Source organism: Protopterus annectens, chromosome 3.part0 (genome assembly GCF_019279795.1).
Source record: "Protopterus annectens isolate FY-2018-M chromosome 3.part0, PAN1.0, whole genome shotgun sequence".
Lineage (NCBI taxonomy): Eukaryota > Metazoa > Chordata > Ceratodontiformes > Protopteridae > Protopterus > Protopterus annectens.
The window spans coordinates 507,534,956-507,561,724 of NC_056731.1; the positions used below are offsets into that span (position 1 = coordinate 507,534,956).

Sequence of the window (26,769 nt, forward strand, 5' to 3'; positions counted from 1 at the left end):
TACGATGTCTTTTAGCACCACCTTTACCAAGACTGGGACTCCTAGAAGATCTAGTGTCCAAATGTTTTGTGATATATTTTATGCCTTACTTTTGAAATGCAGTTACTTGTTAGATGCCCTTTTTTAATGATACTCAGAAAAATAATGCGTGTCTGGGCATTATTAGGTGTGTGCACAGATACAAATCTGTGATATTTTTTACATACGCACACAAGCATACCCACACACAAACACACATGTGAGCGTGTATATAAGCACACACACACACACACACACACACACACACACACACACACACAAGCCACAGCAATACTAATTTTGTACTTATCTCAGCAAATAGCAATACAATATAGAACACTGATACTGCCACACCAGATTAGTGACTGCTGTTTAGCAGTCACCAAATAGCAGCAGGGATAAGTCACTTTTATTTACTTCATTAAGGAGTAATGCATACCTGTCACTGCCCCTGATTTCAGAGATCTTTCCTGATTGTGCTATGTCATTTGTAAAAAGATTGATTTAATGGTAAATTATTCCGGGTTACAGACAGACAATAAATTCAAACATGCGAGTTTTATACATGTTATTGCCCAAAAATTCATGTTGATGCAAAACGTGTTTCTATTAACTTTTTAAGTGAATTAGAGTAGTGCTTAAAACATGTTGCTGATTTTGAGCCTTTATTCTACTATAATTTTTGGCATCGTGCAGAATTCTTCAGCAAAGAATTTGAATGCTATTGTATCTTGTGTTCTGCCAGTATTTATAAACTCTCTGAAAAAAAAACATCCTTGAAGATCAGAAGCATCAGCCCTTCTTAAAATCCAAGGTTTGCACTGAGATCAGTCACTCTGGGCTGCTGATCTCTCTAGTTTGTACCTTGCTCATGTTCATTATCAGCTTTACCCTAAAAGGGTCCTATCACAGTCCTGTTAGGAAATTAGTAAATTTTTATCCTAATTTTTCCATAACCAGCAGCAGCTTTTGTGGGGCCCCCACACAGTCAAGGATGATTAAGGGGGGCCATGCAGCCATGGGTATTGCAGGCAACTGAAGCTATGTTAATTTCAGTGGAGAGAATGTCCACCAGCAGGGTTTAACTAAGCTAGAGGCACTATGCCAGTGGTAAAATATTTAATGGAACTGCAAAGCCTGTTACTTGATAAAACATTGTTACTATAACCAAAATATCTTTGAATTTTAAAGGAAATACAAATAAGAGTTATTATTACCCACCTCTGCAGTGGTGGTGCTGCGGTAGCGTTGTTGCCTCACAGTAAGACGCTGTCCAGCTCGATTGTTAGCTAGAGCATCTTCTGTGTTTTGCATGCGTGAATGGGCGTACCTTCGTTGAAGGTTGTGTGTCAGGGCTGGTAACTCAGCACATAAAAATCAACTACCAATCATTAGCGGACCGGAGTTCCGCTGTGGTGACCCCTAACCAGGAAAAGCCGAAAGAAACAACAACATTACCCACCTGGTTTGGTAAGTATACAGGATAGCTGTACTAGCTCTTGTTGATTTGACTGACATGTTATAAAATATAAGTTTAAAGATAACTTGCTCTGGTTGGGGTCCCCCCAGCGACCGCATGGTTTGCTGGTGCCTAAAGCTGGCTATGGCTATCAGCTCAGTCGGACAAACCCAGTCAACAAATGTAAAATAAATATATTGAAAGTGGACAGTAGGGGGAGAAAGGGTGAGGAAAGAAGTAAGTAAGGTATTCAGTAAGCATAGAGATATAGTGAATGTGGAGAATATGAAGAGAGAGGGCAAGGAGGGGAGAAATGGATTCCAATGGAGCATAACCAGTTGTCATTTAGGTGGGACTTTAGCAGTTTTTTTGAAGTGCATTAGGTTTGCTGTGACTAGTATGTTCTGGGGGGTGGAGTTCCATGATTTAGTTACGTAGTTAGAATATAGGGAGTCTCCAAAAGCTGTTGTTGGATTTTGCAACTTCGAGTAGTAATTTTTTTGAGGATCGTAGAGTCCTGCTATTGTGGTGGGTTTGTACTAGTAGGAATGGGCATTTGTCAGGTAGGTAAACTATGGAAAGGGCTATGGTAAATTGGTTTAGGGTTAGTAGGTTGGGCAGCTCTAGCCATTTGAGTTGTTTCAGAGCAAGACAATGATGGGTTCTGTGGGGCAGGTTAGCAGCAAATCTGGCCATCTTATGGTAGCATGATTCAAATTTGCTTAAATCTGATTTTTGAGGTTAGTAAATATAAGGGAGGCATATAGTAAAGTGGATAGTAGGTGAGTTTAAGAAAGGTTTTATTCTATAAAGGGAATCTAATTTAATGAGGTTAGTAAATATAAGGGAGGCATATAGTAAAGTGGATAGTAGGCGAGTTTAAGAAAGGTTTTATTCTATACAGGGAATCTAATTTAATGCGGTCCTTTTTGATGGCATGAGATATATGTTTGTTAAATTTTAACTTATCTAGAATTATATGTAGTAGCTCGGTTTCTGAGGTGGGTTTGATTAGAATGTGACTGGATGAGGTGATTGCAAAGTCATGGTGGGGAGAGTTTGTTTTGTGACATTGGTTAGGGAACAGCATTAGTTTGGTTTTGTTGGGATTAAGGGTGAGCTGGTATTTTTCTACGAAAGACTCATTGGGGGTAAACGATTTTTGAGTATTGTCTTGTAGTTGTTTTAGGGTAGGTGCTGTGCAGATGATAGTGGAGTCATCTGCATATTGTACGATGGAAGCAAGGTTAGTAGCTTTGCGTAGGTTATTGGTCAGAACTGTGAAGAGTAGAGGCCTAATAATTGGGCCTTGTATAACACCCTGTAATGGGAAGTATAAGGAGAGGCCATCCTGCCATTTGACTGATTGATAGCGGTCAGCTAGGTAATTTTGGAACAAAATTAGAGTGTTTTTAGATATGTCAAATGATGCAAGCTCATGTAGGGGTTGTTCAAGGGATACTGTGTCAAATGCCTTTGACATGTCGAGAAATAATAAGGCAACAATTTGACCACTGTTTTTTAGTTGGTTGACAGCACTGGTAAATTTGAGGAGTGCCATGGTGGTACTATGGCCTGGTCGAAATCTGTGCTGTGCATAGGAAAGGAGCATATTGGATAGTAGGTACTGCATCAGTTGAGAGTATTAGCACTTTTCTAAGATTTTAGAAGGAGGGGCTAGTATAGATATTGGCCTAAATTGGACTGTATTAGTGAGGAGCCTCCTTTGTGGAGTGGGATTATGTAGGAGGTTTTCCAGATTTTAGGTAAATAGTGTTCAGTGATAGATCTATTGATCAGTATTTAAATTGGGTAGCAGATGACATCGGCTGGTAATATAAGGTAGTCATTCAGCAACTTGTCGGTGGCAAGGGTTGTGGGTTTCAGTTGGCTTAGCAATTTCTTTATTGTACTTGTTTGGACAGCTTTAAGAGAGAGTGAGTTTGGTGAATCAGTAATAGCAGAGATGGTGATTTGTTGCAAGCTATTTTTGTTTTTTTATAAGTGAGAGGATGGAGGAGTTAAAGTCTGATGCTATGCTTTCTTATGTGTTTTTGATATTTGCTGATGGGGTGGGAGAGTGGTCTGGATGGATAAGCTGATTGATGGAAGCCCAGAATTTTTGTGGTTTGTTTTGATGCTTGGACTAAATGTTTGTATAGTACAGGTTTCATCAGCTCTGATTTTCTTTTTGCAGACATTTCTTAGGTGGCAGTAGTTGTCTAGGGAAGGTTCTGATTTGTTGGTTATATGTTAATACCAAAGTTTGTCTCTGTTTTAGTAACTGTTTGGTTTCTTTAGAGAGCCATAGGCAGTTGTTAGTTTTTGTTCTTATGTGTCTTATGGGAGGGGGGGGGGGGGGCGCAAGAGTGTTTGTTATGGAAATTGTCGAACTGCTGTATCTAGTGGGAGGTATTTTAATGGAGACCAGTTACAGCTTAGTAGTGTTTGTTTAAAGGTGTAAATGGAGAATTTTTTTTTGTATTGTGCATTTGTTTATACAATTTTGGTTTTATGGGTGAGCTACTGTGTCTTAGAAAGAAGGTTAGTAGGTTGTCACTTAAGCTGTTATGTAGACAGCCTGAAAGGTGGATTAAAGAGGGTTTGTTAGTAAGGGTCCAGTCAAGAATGGATTGTTTGTTGCTGGTTTTGTCAGTTCTAGTGGGTGAGTGAATCAAATGGGTGAAACCATGTAGGTTGATATGATTTGAGGGATTATCTGACGAGTAGGTTTGCCAATTCAGTACTGAAATCACCGGCTAGCACAGTTTCCTGGCTAAATGTGGCTGAGGCCCATGAGAGAAGGTTTTCTTTTGGGGGGATGTTATTTGGTGGCATGTATACAGCTAGTAAGACAATATGCTTGCTGTTTTTGATTTTTAGACATGATGCTAAGAGTTCTGTATTATCGATATCTGGGATGTTTACCTGGAGTTTTTAGAAATTAAGAGTTTCGTTATATAGAATTGCTAGTCCTCTACCTCGTTTTGTTGTCCTGTCTTGTCTGAGAACATTGTAGCCAGGGGGAATGATTTCATTATTGTTTATTCGCAGGATATATGAGGGATCAGAAGTAAAAATTGAAGTGGGAGGTTTCTGTCCGATAAGCTCTTTCTAAACAGAGGACCAGGCAGGGATGTCCTCTCTTTGCCTTTGTTATTTGCTTTATATTGAGAGCTACTGCCAGAGAAAATAAGAAAATCAGACATTCAAGGATATAATTCGTATGGTAATCAAGAGCAGTTAGCTTTACATGCACAATACATTATTTTGTACTTGATAAATGCAGAAAAGGACAGTGTTGTGGAACATTATGAGACAGTTGGAAGTCTTTTCAGAATATAAAATTAATGAAGTTAAAACAAAGCCCTATAGCTGTAAATTATGAACACACATGAATTGGTTTGGCAATACCTATATTTATGGGGACACTAAGATGAAGTATTTAAGTATTTAGCAGTATGGATTAAAAAGGCTTCTGTTTTGGCAGCTAAGGATATGTGAGAAGAGACTAAACAAATGATAACACAAAAACTGAAAGCTCTTTTTTGTGGATATGGATAGTAAAATACAAGAAGTGAAAACATTTTTAGTCCCTTTAATTTTATATGTAGACCAGGCATATTTTTATCAACCAAAAGAAAAGTTGTGGACAAAAATTCCGTCAACTCTTTACTAATCTGGGAAGGGAATAGAGAAAGTGTAATGGGATAAATAGATTTTTCCAAAAGAACAAGGTGGCTTAAGATTACCTAATTTGAAGTGAAATTTTAGAGCTACATACTTAAAGCCCACATACATAACATAAGTGAAAATATATCATCCAAAGTGGAAAGAGATGATGATAAAAGCAGGGAGGAAATTCAGGAAATACGGAGAGAGTGGGATTTTTTCATGCAGATCCCATACAGATTATTATATTCATAAAATAGCAGAAAAGTATTCTAAGAACAAAGCATGCATGAGAATGGAGAAAGGAAATTTTGCAGATAGGGATGACTGCAAGTAGGGCTACACAGAATAGGTTAAGAGGGGACTGAAATTTACTAGAGAAAAGTGGCAAAGGAACAAAGGTATTGGTAGCAAATAACTGTACAGTGAATGGTAGCAGAATAAGATGAGGCCAAGAAGACATTTGGGCTTAAGATTAGAGAATGCCTTCCCTACCAGGGACTGATATCAAAGTACGGGCAATGAGAAAGGGATAAGGGTATTCCAAGTGAAAGACCTGCTCTGGTAGAATTTTCAGTTGAATCTAGAACAGAAGCTGCTGTTAAAAACAGATAATTAGTAGATCATATAATATATTGCAAGATAACTGTAAGAATCAATCAGAATAGATTAGAAAAGATTGAGAAGAGTGATTGGATAAGCAATTTATAAGGTAACAATGGGAGAATATACATATTGTTTCCAAGTATGCAACAAAGTCGAAGGTTTAGGATTTTTACTTTGAAGTGCTTGTAAAGGTAGTTTTTCCAGTGAATTTTTCCTAAGGGAGATGACAAATGTTAGACGAGCGATAGGAAAGAAAAAGGTAACCAGGAAAGTACTGTTGTGCAAGAACTTACCATAACCTTATATGTACTTCTATATGCTGCTGTATTCATGACATCAGGGAGTTTACATCTGGTGAACTTTTGCACATCCGGCCTTTATACAAAAGTTAAATGCTACCGCTAGGGTGTGCATGACGTCCTGCACCTCTCTCTCTCAGACATCGGTCGCAAACGTACGTCAGGTATAAAGCAGAAGGCAGCACGCACCTCTTCAGATCTGAATGCTGCCAGAATCAGTGACTACAGAGTGGTTACTACAGGAAACTAGAAACATGCAAGTGTGAGGGGGAAGGCTGGGTGGGAAACTATACAGCAGCATATAGAAGACAAGAACATCTAAAGTTATGGTAAGTTTTTACACAACAATGCTATGTCCTTCTATTCATATGCTGCTGTATTCATGACATCAGGGAGAGTGCAAAAACTCCTGTCCTAATGAACGGGAGGCAGACCAGAAGCAGTTTCCACAAACCCATGGAGGATGGCTCTGGTAAATCCTGCCCTGGCTTTAGAAACCATATCCAGTTTGCAGTGTCTGGGGAAAGTGTGAACTGAGGACCAAGTAGCTGCCTCAAAGACAGCAGCTGTGTCCAATCCTTTAAGGAAAGCCCCTGAGGAGGACACAGCCCTGATGGAGTGTGCCTTAACTGGGGCTGGGAGTGACTTAACATGTTTGGTGTAACAAAAGGAAATGTTTTTTGATATCCAAGAGAATATAATTTGTTTGGAAACAGGTTGACCCAGGGCTCTAGGGTGATAAGAGATGAAGAGCCTGTCAGATTTTTGGAAGGATTTGGTTTGGCCAAACAAAACCTGAGCTGTCTGTGTACAACTAGGGAGTACAATATCCCCTCTGCTCAGTTCTGCGGAGAGGGGGAAAAAGTTGGCAGGCTGATCTAGTCTGATTTAGGGACAGGCCATTTACCATTTTGAGCATGAACGTGGGGTTAGTACGCAAAATACCCTGTCCTTGGGGAAGATAGTGAAGGGGGGATAGGCCATAAGGGCCTGGAGTTCAGAGACCCTTCTGGCAGAGGTTACGGCCACCAAAAGTATAGTCTTCCAAGTGCAGTATTGGAGGGAGCAGTCTTTGACTGGTTCAAATAGTGGTAGTGTCAATTTTTCTAGGACAAAATTAAGGTCCCAAGGAGGCGGAATGGGCTTCCTTGGTGGCCTAAGGTGCAGTGCTCCTGTCAGGAAGAGTTTAATCTCTAATGTAGATGCTAAAGGAGGTACCAGGGTAGGCAAGCTGAGATGGCAGATAGGTGGATTTTAGTGGAGGAATATGACAGTCTGGATTTCATAAGATCACAGAAGTAGGACAAGACCACTGGGGACTCTGCAATCAGTGGTTGTAGGTTGTTTTTCTGATACCATAAGGAAAATCTCTTCCACTTTGAGAGATAAGATTTTCTAGTAGTTGGTTTTCTGGCCTCCTGCAGAACCTGGATCACGTCCTCTGTATATAGGTGCCTGAAGGGAATCAATGCCTCATCACCAACAATGTGAGGTTCAGTGTGGGCAGTTGAGGGTATAAGAACATTCCCTTGTCCTGTGTGAGCAGGTCCATTCTCTGGGGTAACGTATGGTAATTTCCCTTGGATAGGTGAAACAGTACGGGGAACCAATGCTGCCTTGGCCAGTAGGGAGTCACCAGCAAGATTTGAGGCTGTTCCTTCTGACTTTTCAGAAGGACTCTTTGAATGAGAGGGAAGGGGGGAAATGCAGATGCGTACATTCCCTTCCAAGAGATTGATAGAGCGTCCACCTTCCAAGCCTCTGGGTGAGGTGCCTTGGAGCAGAAGGCTGGGAGTTGTCTGTTCATGGGGGAGGCAAAGAGATCCACATTCAGAATACCCCATCGATGGACTTGGTCCAGAAACACTTCCCTGTTCAGCATACATTTGTGAGACAGGGTCATGGTCCTGCTTAAGGAATCTGCCATCACGTCTGCGGAGGGGATATATACTGCTTGGAGAAGGATTTGTTTCTCCAGTGCCATTTCCCAAGCCTGCAGTGCTAGTCTGTACAGGAGGTAGGACCTTGTTCCCCCCTGTTTTTGATGTACCACAGCACAGTGGTATTGTCTATGTACCACCTCAGGGTGCCTGGAAGGAGTTGACCCTTGAAAATATCCAAATCCAGTATCAAGGCTCTCATTTCCTTGATATTAATGTGATCCTTTAGTTGATTGGGAGTCCATGCATTCCTCACTCTCCAGTGTCTTAGGGTTGCCCACAGCCGGTGTCTGAAGCATCTGTGAACAAGTCTTGGTTTAGAGGTGTGAGCTGTAAGGGAAGACCTTGATTTGACTGAATCTGGGAGATCCACCATTTCAGTTCCTTAAACAGGAAAGGAAGTATGGGGATAGTGAACTCTAGAGGATGTTAGGTGTTGTTTCCAGATATTTAGATACCACTGAAACTTCCTCATGTGTAGCCTTGCTAGAGGGACCATGGGGATAGTGGAATCCATGAATCCTAAGATCCTGAGGAATTCCCTGGCTGAGATGGTTTTGAGGGGAAGGATACCCTGGAAGAAAGATGTGAGGGTCACAATCTTTTCTGGTGGTAGGCAAGCCAACATTTCTCGTCAGAACCAGACATCCTAGAAACACCTGATCCTGAGAGGGCGTTAGGGAAGGTTTTTGTGATTTATAGTAAATCCCAGACCTGTAAGGAGGGAGATGGTAAACTGCAGGTGTTGCAGGGCCATGGAAATTGAAGTAGCCTGGATAAGGATGTCGTCTAGATAGGGAAAAAGCTGTATTCCCTTTGTCCTGGAGAAGGTCATTACTGGGGCCAGACATTTTGCAAATACTCTTGGAGCCATAGAAAGACCAAAGATTAAAGCACAAAACTGATAGTGTGCAGAATACACTGAGATGGGGAAGGTACTTTTTGAATAGTGGATGGACAGGAATGTGCAGGTAGGCATCCTTTATGTCCAAGGACACTAGGACTGCCTAGGCAAAATAAGTGCAAGAAGGGTAGGGAGAGAGAGCACCATGAAGAAGGGGACTCTGAGCAAGGTGTTGAGGTGGGATCGGTCCAGGATGGGCCTCCATGGACCTTCCTTTCTGGGGACCAGGAAATTTCTTGAGTAAAATCCCTTCCCTCTTACAGAGGGCGGGACCTCTTGAATGGTTCCTTGAGCCAGAAGTTCCTGCAGGATTGTGGGGGAGTGGGATTTGGTCTCTGGGCGGGGGAGGGATGCCTTTGGGAGAGGGTCTTGTCTCCCAGGTCAAGAAGTATCCCTATTTTATGATAGATAGGACCCAGGAGTCCTGGCTAACTTGCTTCCAAGTGGGAAGGGAGAGGGAGAGGCGCATGGAAAGATATCTGGATGGAGGGCCTGGTAGTCACAGACTACCAGGCTTTCCCTGAAAGGACTGTTTAGAGGGTGGAGGAGAGAGACCTGGAAGAGTGCTGCTTCCTGTTGTCCTTTCTAGGTTTAGTTTGCATTATCTTAGTTGAGGACCTAACAAAATAAGTTTTAGCTGGGTAGTTCCTCTGAAAGCGTGGAACTGGGGAGACAAAGATATGTCTCAATTCCTGCAGTTTCTTGCCTTTGGTCTGAAGGGTCTTAAAGAGCTCAGCAGCAGCTGACCCAAACAGGTCTTTGTTATCCAGGGGTGCATCTAGCAGCTTGGCTTTTATGTCATCAGGGAGAGGTTGCAATCTTAACCAGGAGTACCTCTTGATGAGAGATCCAGAGGCAGCTGCCCTAGCAGACAGTTCTACAGCATCATAGTTGCACTTGATGGAGTGTTTAGTCACTTGTGTGCAGGAGTTCAGGAGTGAGGAAATCTTTGCTTTAGCAGGAGAGTCAGGGGCCTCTCCCAGTTGCTTGGTCATGTCTTCCAAGACAGCCAAGGAATACTTGGCCATGTGCGCCTGGTAGTTGATTGCTCTTGCTGCTAGAGTGGCAGAAGTATAAGCTTTCTTTCTCAAACATTCCATCATTCTGCTCTCTTTATCAGAGGGCAGCAGATAAGAGGATGGTAGTAACTTTGAGGTTTTGTTGTTGGTCACAGGAATAGAATAACTGCAGGGTCTGCAGAAGGAGCTTTACACAGGAAGATTGCTTCTCGGGCACCTTATAGAATCTTTCTGGTTATTGGGTGCTGGGGGCTGAGAGTCAGAATTTTTGGAAGCAGCCAAGAAGGCATCCGGAAAGACAGGGTGTACCCCACTGTGTACTGTGACCCACACAGCAGATGGGCTGGGAGACTCCATAGCATCCCTTTTGAGTCTCGGTGACCTGACTGCTCTCCCATTTGAAAAAATGTTGCATGTTGGTGATGGTCTCACCAAAGGTGAGGTCCACACCAGGGGAGTCAGTGCCGTTGGACTCCTCCTCTGGTGAAGGGTATCACAGAGGAAAAATGATCTGAGAAGTATAGGTTAGGGATTCATCGTCCGATGAATCCTCTTCTGTGGAAGAGGCATCCACAGCAGACTCCTTAGGAGTAGAGGGCATGGAGGTCTGTGCAGGCATTGGGCCCTGAAGCAAGGCAGAAAGCTACTGAGCAGGCCTTGGGTAAAGGCCTGCCAATCCGGAGTCTGTTCGACAGGTGAAGCAGGCAGAGGCTGGCAAATATGTTTAGTTTTCTGTTTCCTCTTCTTATAGGTGTCTGCAGAAGAGGATTCAGAAATGCGGTGGAGGGTCGGCCGCCGGCCAACACCATGTCCTCACGTACACGATTTGGGAGATGCCACATGGACCCTCTGATATAATGAGCCTTGGTTCCCCCTCAACGACCGAACTGGATGCCTGAGATTCCCTTTGGGACATGACCTCGAGCAAATGAAAGACTTCCTCCGGGCCTTCCGCCAAAGGAAGCTCGAGGACTCCAGCTCAGACTCTGGGCCTTCACTGGCCTCGAGAGCAACAGCTGGAGTGGAGGACGCAGCAGTCTGTTCAGGCCTACTCTTTTTGGCCTTCTTGTCTGGGGGCTTGTCCGAGGGTTCCGAAGATAAACGTTTCAGTCTCTGATTTTCAAGGTATAGTTTTTAAGGCTGTGAAACGACATCTGAGGGTCTTGGAGACAAAGGCCTGACAAATACTACAGGTGGTATGGTCATGTTCACAGCCTAGGTAGAGCTCATGAGAATCCTTATGTGGAATTTGCCTTCCACACCTAGATTTGCCCTTCCTACCTGACATGTAACCTAAAACTGTAGCAAGTAACAAATAGAAAACCCTAAGAGGTACTTTTCTGAAGTTGGATGAAGAAACGCTTCTACTGGCAATGTGAAGACTGGAATTGGCAGTCACACAGGTGGCAGTAAAGTTCTAGAGAGGTACATGCTGACATCTGCTTTACACCTGACGTCCGTTTACAACCAACGTCCCACAGAGGCGCAGGACATCGCGCACACACTTGCGGTAGCATTTAACTTTTGTATAATGGCCGAACATGCAAGAGTTCAACAGAGGCAAACTCCCTGATGTCATGAATACAGCAGCATATAACATCATATGTTCTGGGAGTGTGACAAGCTGCCAGCCTTTAAAAATTCCTAACAAGTGTACTCTTTCAGAAATATTGGCTGAGCAAATGAGTGTAACTAAGGAAATGATTCTTTTGAGATGGGACACAGGATCTGAACTGCTTAGACAAAGTAATGCCTTAAGCTTAATATTATGGTGGCTGCCAAAAAAAAAAAGCAGTCACTAGAAATGGAAATCAAAGTGTAAACCAACTGTATTTGAAGTATCAAACACTGGAACAGAGCTACAAGTACTGGAAGTGGGACCTTTTGAAAAGAAAAGGATAAAATTACATAGACAAATAGAAATTATGGGATCAGTATATGCAGAATAAAGCTCAGGAGGAGAAAGAGTGAAGTTTAAGGGAAGGCAGGAAATGAGCAATTTATGTAATGCTGGACTGATGACATTTATAAAAAGAACATATGTGATGCATAATGTATGGAACTGGAAATATGTTGACATGGTTTCTTTTATATTAATGTACGTTTTCCTATGTCTTAAGTGATCATGTAATGAAGGTGTTAAAAAAATAAAAGAGTTGGGGAATTTCCCCGGTACCCTGGTAAAATTTTCCCTAGTCACTATGACTACCAGTTTGAATCTCCCCTGAAAAAAGGCTATGGCCTAGTGAGACTAACCCAGTCAATAAGGCAGACAGGCAGGTATAAATTATAAATAAAATGTCTTAAAGTCCAGGAAACAAATGCATCTACACTGGTCTTTGTTTACTGCAATAAGAATCTACGTTTAGACTGGAATCCATACTGAAAACACTCATTAAGTTATTACTGTAGAGGTAAGATGCAAGCTGTAATGGGTACTATATTTTCAAGCAGTTTTTCAAATGGGCTTATTAAAGAGATGGGTCAGTATTAAAATCCTTTTCCCCAAGACTAAGAAATAAAGTGATATGATCAGTTTTCTACAGCTAAAGGATGATGCCTCCAGTTACAGAGCATTTTAGCAGCAGACATACCCATCTTGCTATCCTGTGGGTTGCAATCATCCACTAGATGGATGTGATCCAACTATAGTGTCCTCTAAAGTTTAACAACAGTTTTAAGACTCTACCAAGGAAAGGAGAAGCTAATATGTAGACTGGAGTCTACATTAGTAGAAATGTTTATTGGGGACTGAATGTAGGTGACAAAGTCACCACAGGTGAGTGTGTAAGTGGACTCCACATTCATTTTAGATTCCCTTATCAGTGTGTTTGATTACTTCCAGAATTGTTTACTTTTGGAAAGAGAGGTTTCCTAAAGGCATTGTTGATAGTTACTTTTAGTAGTTCAGCTTAAGGCTTTATACTTAATGAGAAGCTACTCTTAAACACCTAGAGTGGCTCTGTTCTTCATACTGCAGTGTACTAACTGGGCTCTGTTTCTTTAGAAGCTCAGGACTCTGAGCTCAAGGCAGAGACAAGCTGCTGATTACCCCTGAACTCAGTTTTCTTACAAGGCCATACTTGTCCAAGAACAACAAGAACTACCTTCAGAAGTAGGCAAATGCCTGGTCAGCAATGCTTAAATGTGCATACAAGAAGCTTTAGAGATGGCTTTAGTTAACTCACCTGGCTGTGATAAGGTGTGGAACTCCTGAAGGTTTTGCTTTCCAGAAGCACCATATTAGACAGTGATTGCTAATAATGCCAGACAAGATACAAATTACAGGCACATAACAAGCTGACTGGTTGCCACCAAGTGTGCTACATTTACTACTATTCGACTCAGCACCTATTGACAAGCATATGGATTAGTGAAGATCTTTTGTTAGATGACAAGCTTATTACCCTGACGAAATGTAAGAGGACAGTATCTGCAATCCTTGTCACCAAAGAACTACAATTAGGAATTTGGAAATACATATATTATTCCCAAGTTTGTAGTACCTCACTGTGTTCACCTTTTTCTGATAGCAATTTCAAAGTTAAATAGCAGGAGTATGGGGGGGGGGGCACACCACACAAAGGATAAAGAAGGGACTTCACTCCCTGAAAAAAATGCTCAAGATGTATAACTGAGCCCATCTTTACGGTATAGAGGGAAAAAGCTGTGAGTATGCATCAGATAACCAGTGTTTATGTAGTGGAAGGAAAGTGGAAGAAGTGGGATGACAGGGGTTGGGTGGTGACTATGACAGTCATTTATCAGCTCACCCACTGCATAAGGAGGAAGCTAGTCTGACCTGTAGAAGTGACATACAGCCGGTATGTCAGGTAGGGCTGGGCATGTGTTTTAGTTACATAAGCTCAGTCCTATGTAGACTGTGGCATTATAGCCACCATGAGGTGGGGTTAATTCAGGTATGGTAGATGGTCTACATGACCGCCAGATGGTCCTGCTACTAACACCCAACTCTCAAATGGATTTAAAAGGCTGTAGAGCTTTAGTCTTGACTTGGTAAATAAAGGACCTGCTTCTTGCCCCAAAAAAGGAACAAATGGGTCAGTGGGATACAGGAAGGGGAGCCACTGGTTGGGCTATCACAGACATTTAACAAAAGTGCAAAAGTGAATTTTGAAATTTGTCATTTTAACTGCAGCTTATTTTTTCAAAGTGCTGGGTTTCGCATTAGCAGGCATCACACTTTTGACAGTGATTTCAGAAGCCCCGCTGCAATACAGCAAAGTCACTACCAAGGTCACTCAGCAGTACTACCTCAGTCTTGATATTCAATGTTATCTAGAGATCAACAGTATCCTGACTGTAAGAGAAACAGTGTAGCTTGAAGCAGGTACAACAAAATGATCAGTTTCTTTCCTACTTCGCGCAGAATCTGAATAAATGAAAACTGAGGCTTTTGAAGGAAGGAAATTAACTTGAAAATCTGAGACCTATAGTGAACTCTTACACAGAGAAGCATACAAGCACATCTTTCGTGCATTTCTTCTGCTCTCAAAAGGGTATAAACATGGACATGACCTTTAAAATTGAAAATGGGAGAAATACTGTTGGACATGACATCAGCAAAAAGTGTAGACAGTAAAGTATGGATAGTCCTGAATACATAACTATTGACAGATTCCTTGAAAAGTGCTACTACCTACACATGAAATATTTTTTAAGGTCTTATTTCCTCACCTATATCATTAAAGCATCACAAAACATTTCAAGTCATGTAGGTACTCATCCCAGATTCAAAAAAGCCCTTTAACCTTACCAGGCCATCTTTGTCCTGAGTAGCAGACTGTAAAGTGCCTCTTTCTTCCTCCTCCTTCATTAGTCTGTCGTATAAATTGCTTACAAGGAATGATGGATAGTACCTTTCCTTTAAAATCTCATAGACATCACTCTGGATTTTGATAAAGATTTCAATCCCTTTGTTGCCTACAAGAGTTTGCTGAACTTCTTTGTAAAGTGCCTTCTCCACTGGAATGTCTCGACTTTCCTCAAAGTACGTTTGATAAATCTTGCCAACAAGTTGAGGTATTTCATTCTGAAAAAATATTACAGTAAAGTAATTTTCTACTTAAGAATACAGTAATTACACTAAAAGAGTAAAGACTGCACTACAGCTCAGCTCATGAACAATGGCAACTGTACTTTCTCAGTCTCATAAAAGTTCATTAATCTTTGATGTCAGAAATGTTCAAGATCTGGACATGAATACATAGTTAAAATATGAGCAGAAGCACTTTTGCTTATAAAGCCCATTCAAAGTATCCAAACTAAACATGATATATGTTTTCACAAAACAAAATTCAACTATCTGAAATAAAAGCATCAAAAACAGAAATACTAATTTCCATTGAAGATATTGCAACTCGTGGGTAGGACATTTAAAAATAGCGGTAATAGGAGATGGGGCAAATCCTTGGAAGAGGATGACCTTTTTCCCATATCATGTGCAGTACAAATTCAGCCTGGAAGCTTACAATAGAATGTGACTGTCTGCTATAAATATAACTGGTGTTCATTATTCTACTCAAAGAAAGACATTCATGCCATTGTCAGTATAATTTTGAGTAATACTGGGTATGATAACATTGAGACAAGTCAAAATGGGAAAAGTCACTAAATTTAATCAACTCAATTTTTACTTAAAATATACACAATGAAATTAGACAAATTGCAGAACTGGGGATAAGGATTTACATAACTTTGAAGTTAGGAGAAAAGAGAAATCTCAGAATTAATACACTTACAGACAGAAGGGTTAAGGGATGCACAGGGTTTGCCTGCCTGTAAAAATGTTTTTATGTGCATTTCTGTTGAAGTTAATGATGTTGGTTAACTTGACAAATCTCTTGTTTCATAGTGTGATATTTCACTACATATCAGTTTGGTTTATAATATCAGATATTACCCCATATGTTTCTCCTAAACTAAGCAGTGCTCCAAAACAACCTTGCATAATAAATATAGATTAAGCATACACACTAGGTCACTTGAAATGGTATTGCATTAGTTAGGGCTCTTCCTTGTTCATAAAAAGGACAATGAAATATAAATTGAACTGAATGGGCAAAGTCACTCAGATCTGTATGAAGCTACTACCTTTATAGCTGCAAGACAAAGAAACAGAGAGGCGTGGAACCAAACAACAGATGAGATAAGCAAGACACAGAAGGGGTTAATGCATGCAGAATCTTTATTTACTTACAGTTTGCTGTATGAGAATGTCTGGCAGGGAAATTCTACTTTCAGTGGGTGAGTCTGAGGAATAACCCCATGCAAATGATACAGTAAGCAATAGATAAAAATGTAACAAACATATTGGAGCAAATAAAAATAATTTTGGCTAAAATAGTAACCAACAGATGAAATGAGATAAAGACACGGGAAAATATGGAATTCTAGCAAAGAGCAAGCATATGATATAGCTATCTTAAACAGAAAAAATGGTCATATACATTAATATTACAATTTCAGCATACATTCAAAAACTAGCAATGACTTAGTATAATGTTGGTTTAATATACAACACAGATGCATACTGCCCATCTAATCAGATACTAACTGCCAGTACACAAATTTGCTAAATTAATTTTTGAATGTAGGCTAGTCATACCATTGATAAGCAGGCAGTGTGGTATTTATTTAAGCGTGGGACCACTGGACATTACTTTGGGGGGTGGGGGTCCAATCTTTCAATATTTCATACATCATTATTAATAGGAAAATACATCTGTATAAACAAATTTACTTTAGCAGTAGACATCCGAATGATCACTGATACAGTAGCCTTAGCTATATGGGCTGTGTGTGATCAGTATGATGAACATCCTTGTTTGTTTCATGACTCTCACTTACTACAGCTATGTATATGAGATGGACAATATATATTCACTCTTTCATATACTAATGCTGTACTAAATTACACCATGTACTTACATGTGGTGGTTCTACAACTTTCCAAGTCTTAGTAATAAATCTGAAGCCTACTACTAATGAAACCCAGAACAAATGGAGCTTGTTTATTTGAAAAAAATGTCAGGGAGAAGTAGTCCACATGATTTAAGTCCATTACTTAGATAACTAACATAGATTCAAAAGGCTATATAGAAATGCTCCACCTTAGCCAATAAAGAAATTACATTTGGGTAAGGTAGCAAAATATGTCCCCAATCCCCAGGATATTTTTGCAGGTACCACCATCTCTAGTCAGGCATACCTGGGAACATTTCAGCCAGACATAGTGCAATGTCCTCCATTAAATATATGCAACACAAACAAGATAGAGACACAGAACGGCAAATCCACTCCAGAAAAAAAACATTAATCCTGCACTGATGTAACTAACTCATACCCTTATTTGTTTTATGAGGTGCTAAGATAAAGCCAGTCTGAACATGACATACATCCTACACTTGGAACCAACTGTCCATCAGAGGCTTTGAAAGTACTCAAATTTTAATCCAGTTAATAATTCACATTGTTCTCCCTATGATACTCATCTGGGCAGCTTTTCCACCATATTAAAGGTGGGTACTTTGTCTAAGGTGAAATTATCATCATGCAACTCAGAATTCAATGACCTGAGCATCTTCCATGAACTGAATATTCCCCTTCAGACATTTTCCAGACCACCTATTAAGGGCACTTATTGCAGGATCAGTACCATCCAGTATTCTTAACTATGATACTAACAGCCACAGTTCAGCATCATCTGTGGAGTTTGTATGGATATAAATGTATTCAGTTAAAGTTGTACAGATAATGGTGGGGGATCTGAGCAATACCAGCCTTATCTGAGAGAACGGCAGTATCATCCAATCATAAATATCATCACTTGACCCATTTTTGCCACTGCTATAATTTCCAGTCATCTGCACTTGCTAACTTCAACTACTTTAAAAAATATATTGTACATCAATGTCAACCAGAACACAAAAATATGCAGATACCAAATAAAATCTGATATCTGGAAACTGAACACCTTTCCTGAGTTTACTGTGTGCCATACTATCAGCTGTCTACATAATTTGATAGTGTAGAAAAACTAGTTCAAACATTACATTAAAAAGAAAAAACAGAAAACAAGGACTTCTGTATGGATTAATACCACACTCTCCCGTGTGTGTGTGTTTGTGTGGAGGGGGGGTTTACATGTATGTGTATATAAGGTTAGTAAGGCTAATGGACCTACAATTACTTGGGTCTGTACATGGCTGTCCTTATGATGTGGAGTCACACTAGCTGTTCTACAGGCATCTGGAACAAATCCTGTGGATAGGGTGAGGTTGAACAGTGTAAGCAGAGAGACAGAAAATGACTTAATGGCAATAATGAGAATAAAAAACAAAATAAAAAATGATGCCAATAGACTGAACAGAGACAATAAATCCAAACACAGGACTGCAGATATAACGTTGTTAAGCACTTTCACTCACTTTAATTGACATGAGCTTCATCAAAACAAAGTTTCTTTCATTCAACATCCCTTAAATACTGTTTGACATTGAATCACATGAATCTCATTAAAAATCTTAAAGAAATCTTCCTACATAAATTCTAAATGTATCAAATACAAAGCAATTGATGTATATAAATGTACATAAATAAGATACTATACTTACAAAAATATAAATATATCTATATTTAGTTAAATTTAAAAATATATATAAAAAATAAAATTAAATAGACTAATGAAATTTGATAAAGTCTTGATGGTAATAATAAATAAAAAATAAATAAAACTGATGAATTTATTTAATTCTGGCCATCTGCAAAAAACATTTCATATTGACAGCTTCAATGAGGCCAGGAGGTTCATCAGCTATCAAAAGTATTTGCCACGAACTTTCCTTACACTCCAAATAGGTCTTATAATCACCAGAAAACAAATCAGTGTTAACTCTTTCCAAAACAAAGAAATAAAATTTCTTAAAAAGTACACATTCTGTGGCATGAACCGGCAAAGTATTATTACCATCTTTTTTTCTTATGGCTAAACAGTGCTCATAAATTCTCTTGTTTAATGCTCTGATGGTTTTACCAACGTAGAACTTTTGGCAAGTGTCACATGTGGCACAATACACCACATTAGTGGTGTTACAAGTGTATCGACCTCTAGCTTTTATTTTGTTTTTTAGTTTGGTTTGTGTGTATTTTACTAAATAATGAGAATAAAGTTTAAAATATACATTTTCAAGTCTCATGAATGTGTTTTCAATATCTAAACTTAAAGCCATAAAAGAAGACAAGGTGTCAGAAATCCTCCCTCACACTATCCCAAGTTTGCCTCCGGTGTACAAACCCAGTACAGTTTTGGTACACAAATGTCCCAACAAAGATGAGTTTTGTAATCCACGTTTAGAATGACACTGGGGTGATCATTTGCTGGCAATCTAGACTTCTAGTTTAGTTTTGTAATCATGAAAATCATACAAGCCCTCTATAAGAGGGAATTGTTTTTCTTTTGAAAAATGAAAATTAAAGACTTCCAACATATTTTCTAAAAGTAGTTCTAGGACAGGTTGACATATTTTTCCATGTAATTCATCTACAATAACAACTTCTAACTAAAGTTGTACAATACTATATTTTAGTTCATAGACTCCGAAGGCCATACTTATCACATCTCTGGACTTGCTCAAAAAGGATTGAATCTCAATAAATCACCACGCCTCTCTATCCGTATGACCTTCCACAACTGGCAAATGGAAACCTAAAAGTGTCATCACCTGTTCCAAATTAAAGAAATGCTCCCTTGTATGAGGGAAAAAGCTGCCTTCTTGTCTTAGCAACTAAAACAAAAATAGCTATGCTTCTGATGAGGACACAGGATGTTACAAATCTCAGCTCTTCAGTTATAGAAGCTGTTCTGACCTCCCAGAGATGCCATGCTCAGTACTGCAGAATCCTGATAAAACTCTAATGTCCTGTGCAACTGTGGGTGAGGCTGCAATTCACAACTTGCCCCACACTCCAAACCTCAACTATTTCAGTACTGTAGCCCACTCACACAATTTGGCACTCAAATGTTCTTATTGTATCCCACACAATATTGATTTCAGGCTGCATGCCCTCATTACATCCTAAAAGGTTGCTAATACTGGGTCTATATTAGAACATCAAAGTTTCAAAACTCTGAATGTTCTAATATCGACCCCTATTCAGCGAATGCTTACAACATCGAACATGCAGAACAGCGAATTGTTTCCTAGGGAAAAAATTTGCTGTTCCAAAACACATACACACTACACAAGCACACCAAACAAACAGCACTCCACACACATACACCTAAAATCTTACATCTAACCCTACACTAAACTGTACATACACCACTAACTATCCACTTACCTTAACCCAAACCCTAACCCTAAGGTCCGTCACTATCGCACACTCACCTCACCCGTGCCCTAACCCTAACTCACCTACCCTGCCCTAACCCTCACGTCCACACAATCGCACACTTACCTGACCCTGCGCCCTAACTCACCTAACCCGCCCTAACCCACACGTCCACACAATCGCACACATACCTAACTCACACTCTAATCAGCGCCCAATTGCACACTTACCTGAACCCGACCCGTAACTTTCCACCACAGTGCTGAAAATAGCGAAGCGACAGAAACGGACAACCAAATTCTTTCCCTAGGAAAAAATTTGGTTTTCTGTAACTTCGCTGAATAGGGGTCGATATTAGAACTTTACTACAAATTCCCCTGCCCTTCATCAGGAGCACCAATACCCACTAACCGTTTGTTCAGCAAGTGACACAAACTCATGCGGTTCTTAGAATCTTTAATTGTTGCCAAAGTACTGAAATCCCCTTCCAACACTAAGCACCTTAAGGAGAATTCCAGAATCCTGAAGAAAAGCTCTCTCTTACACAGACCAACATAAAAATGGGATATGGATAGCACAATACAATTCTACAACAAAAGTCACGGACATTAATTAATTATTATTATAATAATTAAGAAATTGACCTAAAATTGCTCTGCCCACAGTCGCTAGTATTATTAAAACCTAGAGACTACCATCACCAACTTACCCACACCCTGTACCCAAAACTAGCCTTTTTTTCCAAAAGAAATATCTCTTGTATAAAATTTTACCTTTAAAAAGTATCCTCTAACCTTAATTCAACTTTAAAATTAAGCCAGTAACCTGTAGCTCTGAGCACTGGTGTCTTGTGTCTTGTGATTGGTTTAGCCCCACTCCACTCGGGCTTGCTCCATGCCCCACCCTGCCCCCATATTCCACCCATCCCCAGTGGTCCTAAATTTAAGTAGTCTAAACCACACCCCATCCCCAAAAAAACAATCAGTGACAATTTGTAATCAAAGCAGCACTACTCAATCAGCAATCACTTACCCCTCCCCCTGTCATCATTTCCTAGGCTCGAGTGTCAAGTTAGGTAGCTATGTCACCTCCCACCTTGCTATTACCAACCCTGCTGACAACAGTGCTGCTCATCCCCTACCTCCTCTCAGCCTATGAAACCAAGAGTAAACTAGGCTACCAATACCCAAAATGTCAAACTTCCACTCTAACAAGCACACATAAAAATGCTCACCTCTCACTACCCTATAGATCCAACTCCTCAACTTCACAGAAATACATCCTTACTAGACCCTGCTACATTTCACACAAACCCACACACTATCAAAAACTTCTCCATAAAACATGGAAACTACTACTCAGGATAAGAAACAACCTAACAATGGATAGTGACATCCATCCAAACCCTGGCCCACCCAAACTTCTCAACCCAAGCCTCCCCACCAACACACCTACCAACATTGCTCTGTCAAACAGGCCACCAAACTCCTTGCTGGCCTGCCATCTAAACATCAAGAGCATAAACAATAAAATTCATCATGTCCACACCCCCTTAGATCTTAATACACCAGATATACTATGCCTCACAGAAACGTGGCTAAAACCTTCCACTAAGGACAAAGAGGTATTACCACCTGGATATAATATGCATAGACTAGACCGTTCCTCAAGAAAGGGTGGCGGGGTAGCCATACTTTACAAATCTGACTTATCTGTCACTTTGGATATGCAACAACCCCCCCCCCAAATCAACAATGCTGAAATCCTCATCGCCAAACTAAAAATTAACAGCAACAAAAACATAAACATAGTCTGTGGCTATATTCCCCCAGGTAAGAACATAGAAACCCTTGAACACCTTAACTGGCTATCCCTTACCAATCCACAAGAAACCATCATACTAGGGGATTTTAACATTGATTGGAACACCTGTTCCACTGAAACCCCCACAACCCATGTAAACCTACATGGGTTTACCCAGACCATATCCCTTCCCACTAGGATAGGTAAACGCAACCAAAAAGATAGTACCCTTAACTAGATACTCATTAACAATCCCCCACAGTACTATACATCTGGTACAGTGACCATTGCCTCACCTATATGATCAAGTTTAAGGTAAACTACTCCCAAAACCCCACTTACAGGACTATTAGAAGCCATAGGAACTTCAACCTTAATGAATTTAATAACGAACTTAAAGCTTGTAACTGGTCAGCCCTAAAGAATCTCCCCCTAGATGATGCAGTCTCATACTTTAATGCTAAATTCCTTACTGTCCTCACCTCCCATGCTCCCACTCGTACCGTCAGAACCAAAGTTAATATTGCACCATGGATCACCAAAGACACCAAAGAAAAAAATCACACTAAGAAATAAAGCATGGGTTACCTACCAAACAACAAAAAACCCCAATGACCAACTTAAATTAAGATAGCTAAGAAATGACACCAAAAAATCTATAACTTTAGATAAAAAGAACTATTACTTCCACCTACAACAAACCCACCAAAATAGACCTTACAAGTTATGGACTGTGCTCAACAAACTCCTACGCCCAGGCCAAACTACCACCCCACCCCCCACAACTGCCAACGATAAATCCTCTGAAAATATAGCCAACACCTTCAAAACCTTTTTCACAGAGACTATCCAATCTCTGGCCAGCAACCTCAAACCTAATGGCCCTAATCCAAGTTTAGCCCCTACCAATATCTAAACACCATTTAGATTCCTACCTGTACCTACCCATCTAATAGCGACCCTACTTAAGAAACTGAGACCCAGAACTCTAGCTGCTGATCTACTCCATGCAGACTACTTACAAAAGGCTGCAGATGCTATAGCATACCCAGTCTCTATACTGATTAACCGGACTCTATCTGAAGCCACCGTACCCACCATCTGGAAAATCTCCCACATTATACTTCTTCACAAGGGAGGCAGTTCTACTGAACTGTCAAACTATAGGCCTATTTGCTGTATTGTCTCCACTAGCTAAAATCATGGAAAAGTGTATACACATGCAACTTATGCAATATCTCACCCACAACAAACTTCTGTCCAATACACAACACGGTTTCAGGCCAAATCATAGTACCACATCAGCCCTCCTTTCATTCTCAAATGTCATAAACTAAAACCGGAACAACAAACTATCCTCTGCACTATTTCTCGATCTATCCAAGGTCTTTGACATGGTAGACCATAAAATACTTATGAGAACCTTAAAGTCCTTTGCTTTAAACAATCATGCACTCCAATGGTTTGAATCCTATCTAAATGGTAGTCAGCAGGCAGTGCTTTGGCAAACCAAGCTATCATCCAGCCTCCCCCATCACACTAGCAGTTCCCCAGGGCTCCATATTAGGACCTCTTCTTTCCTCTCTCTCTACCAATGACTTCCATACAGCCATCCCAGATACTACCTGCATGCAATATGCAGATGACTTCACTCTAATTTGCTCTGCAACCTCGCCTGCTAACCTACTTACCTTAACCCAGAACACCTTCAACACAGTTGAAAACTGGCTCTCAAACCAACGCCTGATTCTAACCCTCAACAAAACCAAACTGCTTATATTCTCCCCCACAAGTAGGTCCCCAACAACACCATTGAACATAACAGTAAACAATGGCACAATCATCTCCCCAGAAGCCCAAACCAAACTATTGGGTATTATAGTGAACAACCTCAGGTTTGACAAACACATAAATCAAACCATAAAAACAGTCCATAAAAAACTCGGGTCACTATATAGGATCAAATCATTCCTCACTCCACCAGCTAGAGCCACAACTGCCCGATCCCAACTACTATCTACCCTTCTCTATGCCTCACCTCTCTTCTCCAACCTGAACAAATCAGATCTTTATAAACTAGCAACCTGCTATAACCAGATTGCTAGATTTGCTGCCGACACACCATACCGGACTCACCACTGCATCAATATAAACCTCTTAGGATGGAAGGAACTTCCCAACTTACTACAATTCAATCAACTCGTAGTAACACAAAGTTCTTTACTGCCCAGAAACCCCAGCATTAAAAAATATAATCACCCCCTACAACAACAATCGGCCACTCCGATCCTCCACCAAACTACTGGTTCAAATGGTCAAAGCAAACCACTCTGCTGGTGACTCTCTATTTGCCAACTCTGTTGGTAAAACATGGAACTGTCTACCAACAGACCTAACATTACAACCATCCTTAGCCATATTCAAAAACTAACTAAAGAGTCACCTCAAATCACACTGGTTATACCCATGCTCTAGACCCGACTAGGATTTCTCTCTACATCACTATTTCATGTCCCATCTTAAGTATACTAGTTTCATACCAAATAGGTCTAGTCCTTTCCCCAATCTTAGTGAGTACAGTCCTATAACAGGAAGGGAAACTTAATTATCTGCGTTAGTCAGAATGTCAAGATATAAAATATTTCTACCCAGTATTTGTAACTGATCAAGTCTGAATATGTATGTAATTTAACTTCTGCAAGCAATGCAACTACTGTATGTATGTCTCTATTATATGTACGTTACTACTGTAACTACCGTTGTTATTGATGCGCAAATGAATGTATGTAGCTACTTTTTTTCTAATTTGTCTTTGTGTTTTTTACTGTTAACCTTGAAGCTTTTCTCCCTGGGCCTCCGATGAAAATGGACATATATCCAGTCTGACTATCCCAGTCAACAAATGTAAAATAAATAAATATGTCACCTGTTCACCTGTTCATACCCATTTGTCATCTAGTAACACCTAAATAAATTATTTTCCACCTATACTAATGTACAAAAATGGTCACAGCCACACACTTTTGCACAGAGTGTGAGCAGAAGTCTACCCATGTCTACTTAGTTTACAGTATTTTAGCTTCATTAAGATAAGTCTCTTGAAAAAAAACTGTATCAGGTCACCTTGCCTTCAAGTGATGAAAGCATGTTAACTTTTAAATGGGTTCTTTAAGCTATTAATATTTTGAGGCCAGTCAAAATGTCCTTCTCATTTGACATTTCTAAAAGTGCATTCTTCCACCTCATTATAATGAAGTAGTCAGTATGTCAGTGCATAAATGCACAACACCCTATACCTAACAATGAAAAAACATCCATCTATCCCAACTAGTATTACAACCGATTTGTGAAAAAAACCCTACAAAAAATCTACGTACAAAGGGAATTTGTCACAGACTTTTGAGTGTCCACAGATCAGAGTCCAAAGGATCATCATGTGGTCTAAGGCAGGCTTACCCAAATTGTGGCCCATGAGCTACTATCTGCCATACCAAAGGTTTGTTTTCTTGCCTGATGCTGACTAGGTAGAATAACTTCTGTATTTTCTTTTTGGAGCTAAGAATGATAGGACATGATGTTCCATGATTCCTAGCTCAAAAACAAAAGCACAGACATTATTCTAAAACTTGATGGGCTATTAGTATAGGTGGATAGTTGAAATTCAGTTTCAGGTTTAAGTTCTAGCATGGGGCTTCTTACAGAAAAAGGAAAGTACAGTTGTGTAAGTACACTTATCGTAACTGGGAGTAGGATGTTGGAACGCCACAAGGATTTCTTACCAGGTGAATCCAGGATATAAACACATTGCCCTATATGGACCTCGTTAAAGCACTATACACATTGTCTCCTACATGTTACTGAGAGGTGATCTATACCTGGCGTACAGGGCATCCTTGGCTCCAGCTCTGATGAACCTTTTCCATATTTGCAAAACAAACAGCATCAGTACCACTAGATCCAAGAATGTAAATTTGCTTGCAACGTAAACAGGACATGTTGGCTAGACAGATATATGTGACTCAGAGGATCCCCATTTTCTGGAACAGGCTCCCCAGCTATGTAAAGCAAAGTCTATCCCTAACCCTAATTAAATGTAACCTCGGACCAATGGATGGAAAATCATAAATTCACCCCAGCTCTGACCCCCATATCTCTGATATACAGGGGGAGACAGTAACTATGCTCAAACAAACATACCTCCCCCAACATAATCTTTAGAATCTTCCTAACATGCCCCCTCCTAATAAAAGTCTACGATACATAGAGACACATTTGGGTTGGGTTGAGCAACTAGGTATATAAAGGCCCTGGTGGCCATTAACTAGTATACACCTAGATAGACAGATCAGTGTTACAGTAGCCTAAGCTAAACAGTTACACATCCTGCCAAAGACTGGATGAACAGCCAGCTTCCAAAGCTATAGGGCACCTTCCATTCATCCTAACTGCTATAGTGCTTGAGGACAGTGGAATAAATATAGTGGTTAATGGTACCAAACTCTCAGAGCATTCTTTCCTTCCATCAAGGGAAGCTAAAACCCTGTTAGACATATGTTAGGAGAACAAAGAAAAGAAAAAAAACATACCCTGGCAAAAAAAAAAAAAGGCAATAAAAAGGTAGGGGGAAGGAGGGCAGGTGTTTTGTACTGCAACAGTGATCTATTCAAACATCAACTGTTACATTGTAAGTTTACTT

At 40.2% G+C, this 26,769-nt stretch overlaps 1 protein-coding gene across 1 annotated transcript in view; it reads right to left on the reverse strand.

Moving 5' to 3' along the window:
• SNX25 (sorting nexin 25) overlaps positions 1–26,769 on the reverse strand; it is a 1,427,683-nt gene that overhangs the window by 642,588 nt on the left and 758,326 nt on the right. Inside the window, exon 9 of the mRNA XM_044064925.1 lies at positions 14,695–14,970. Within this exon, the coding sequence (XP_043920860.1) occupies positions 14,695–14,970 (276 nt within the window). The remainder of the gene's footprint in view (positions 1–14,694; positions 14,971–26,769) is intronic.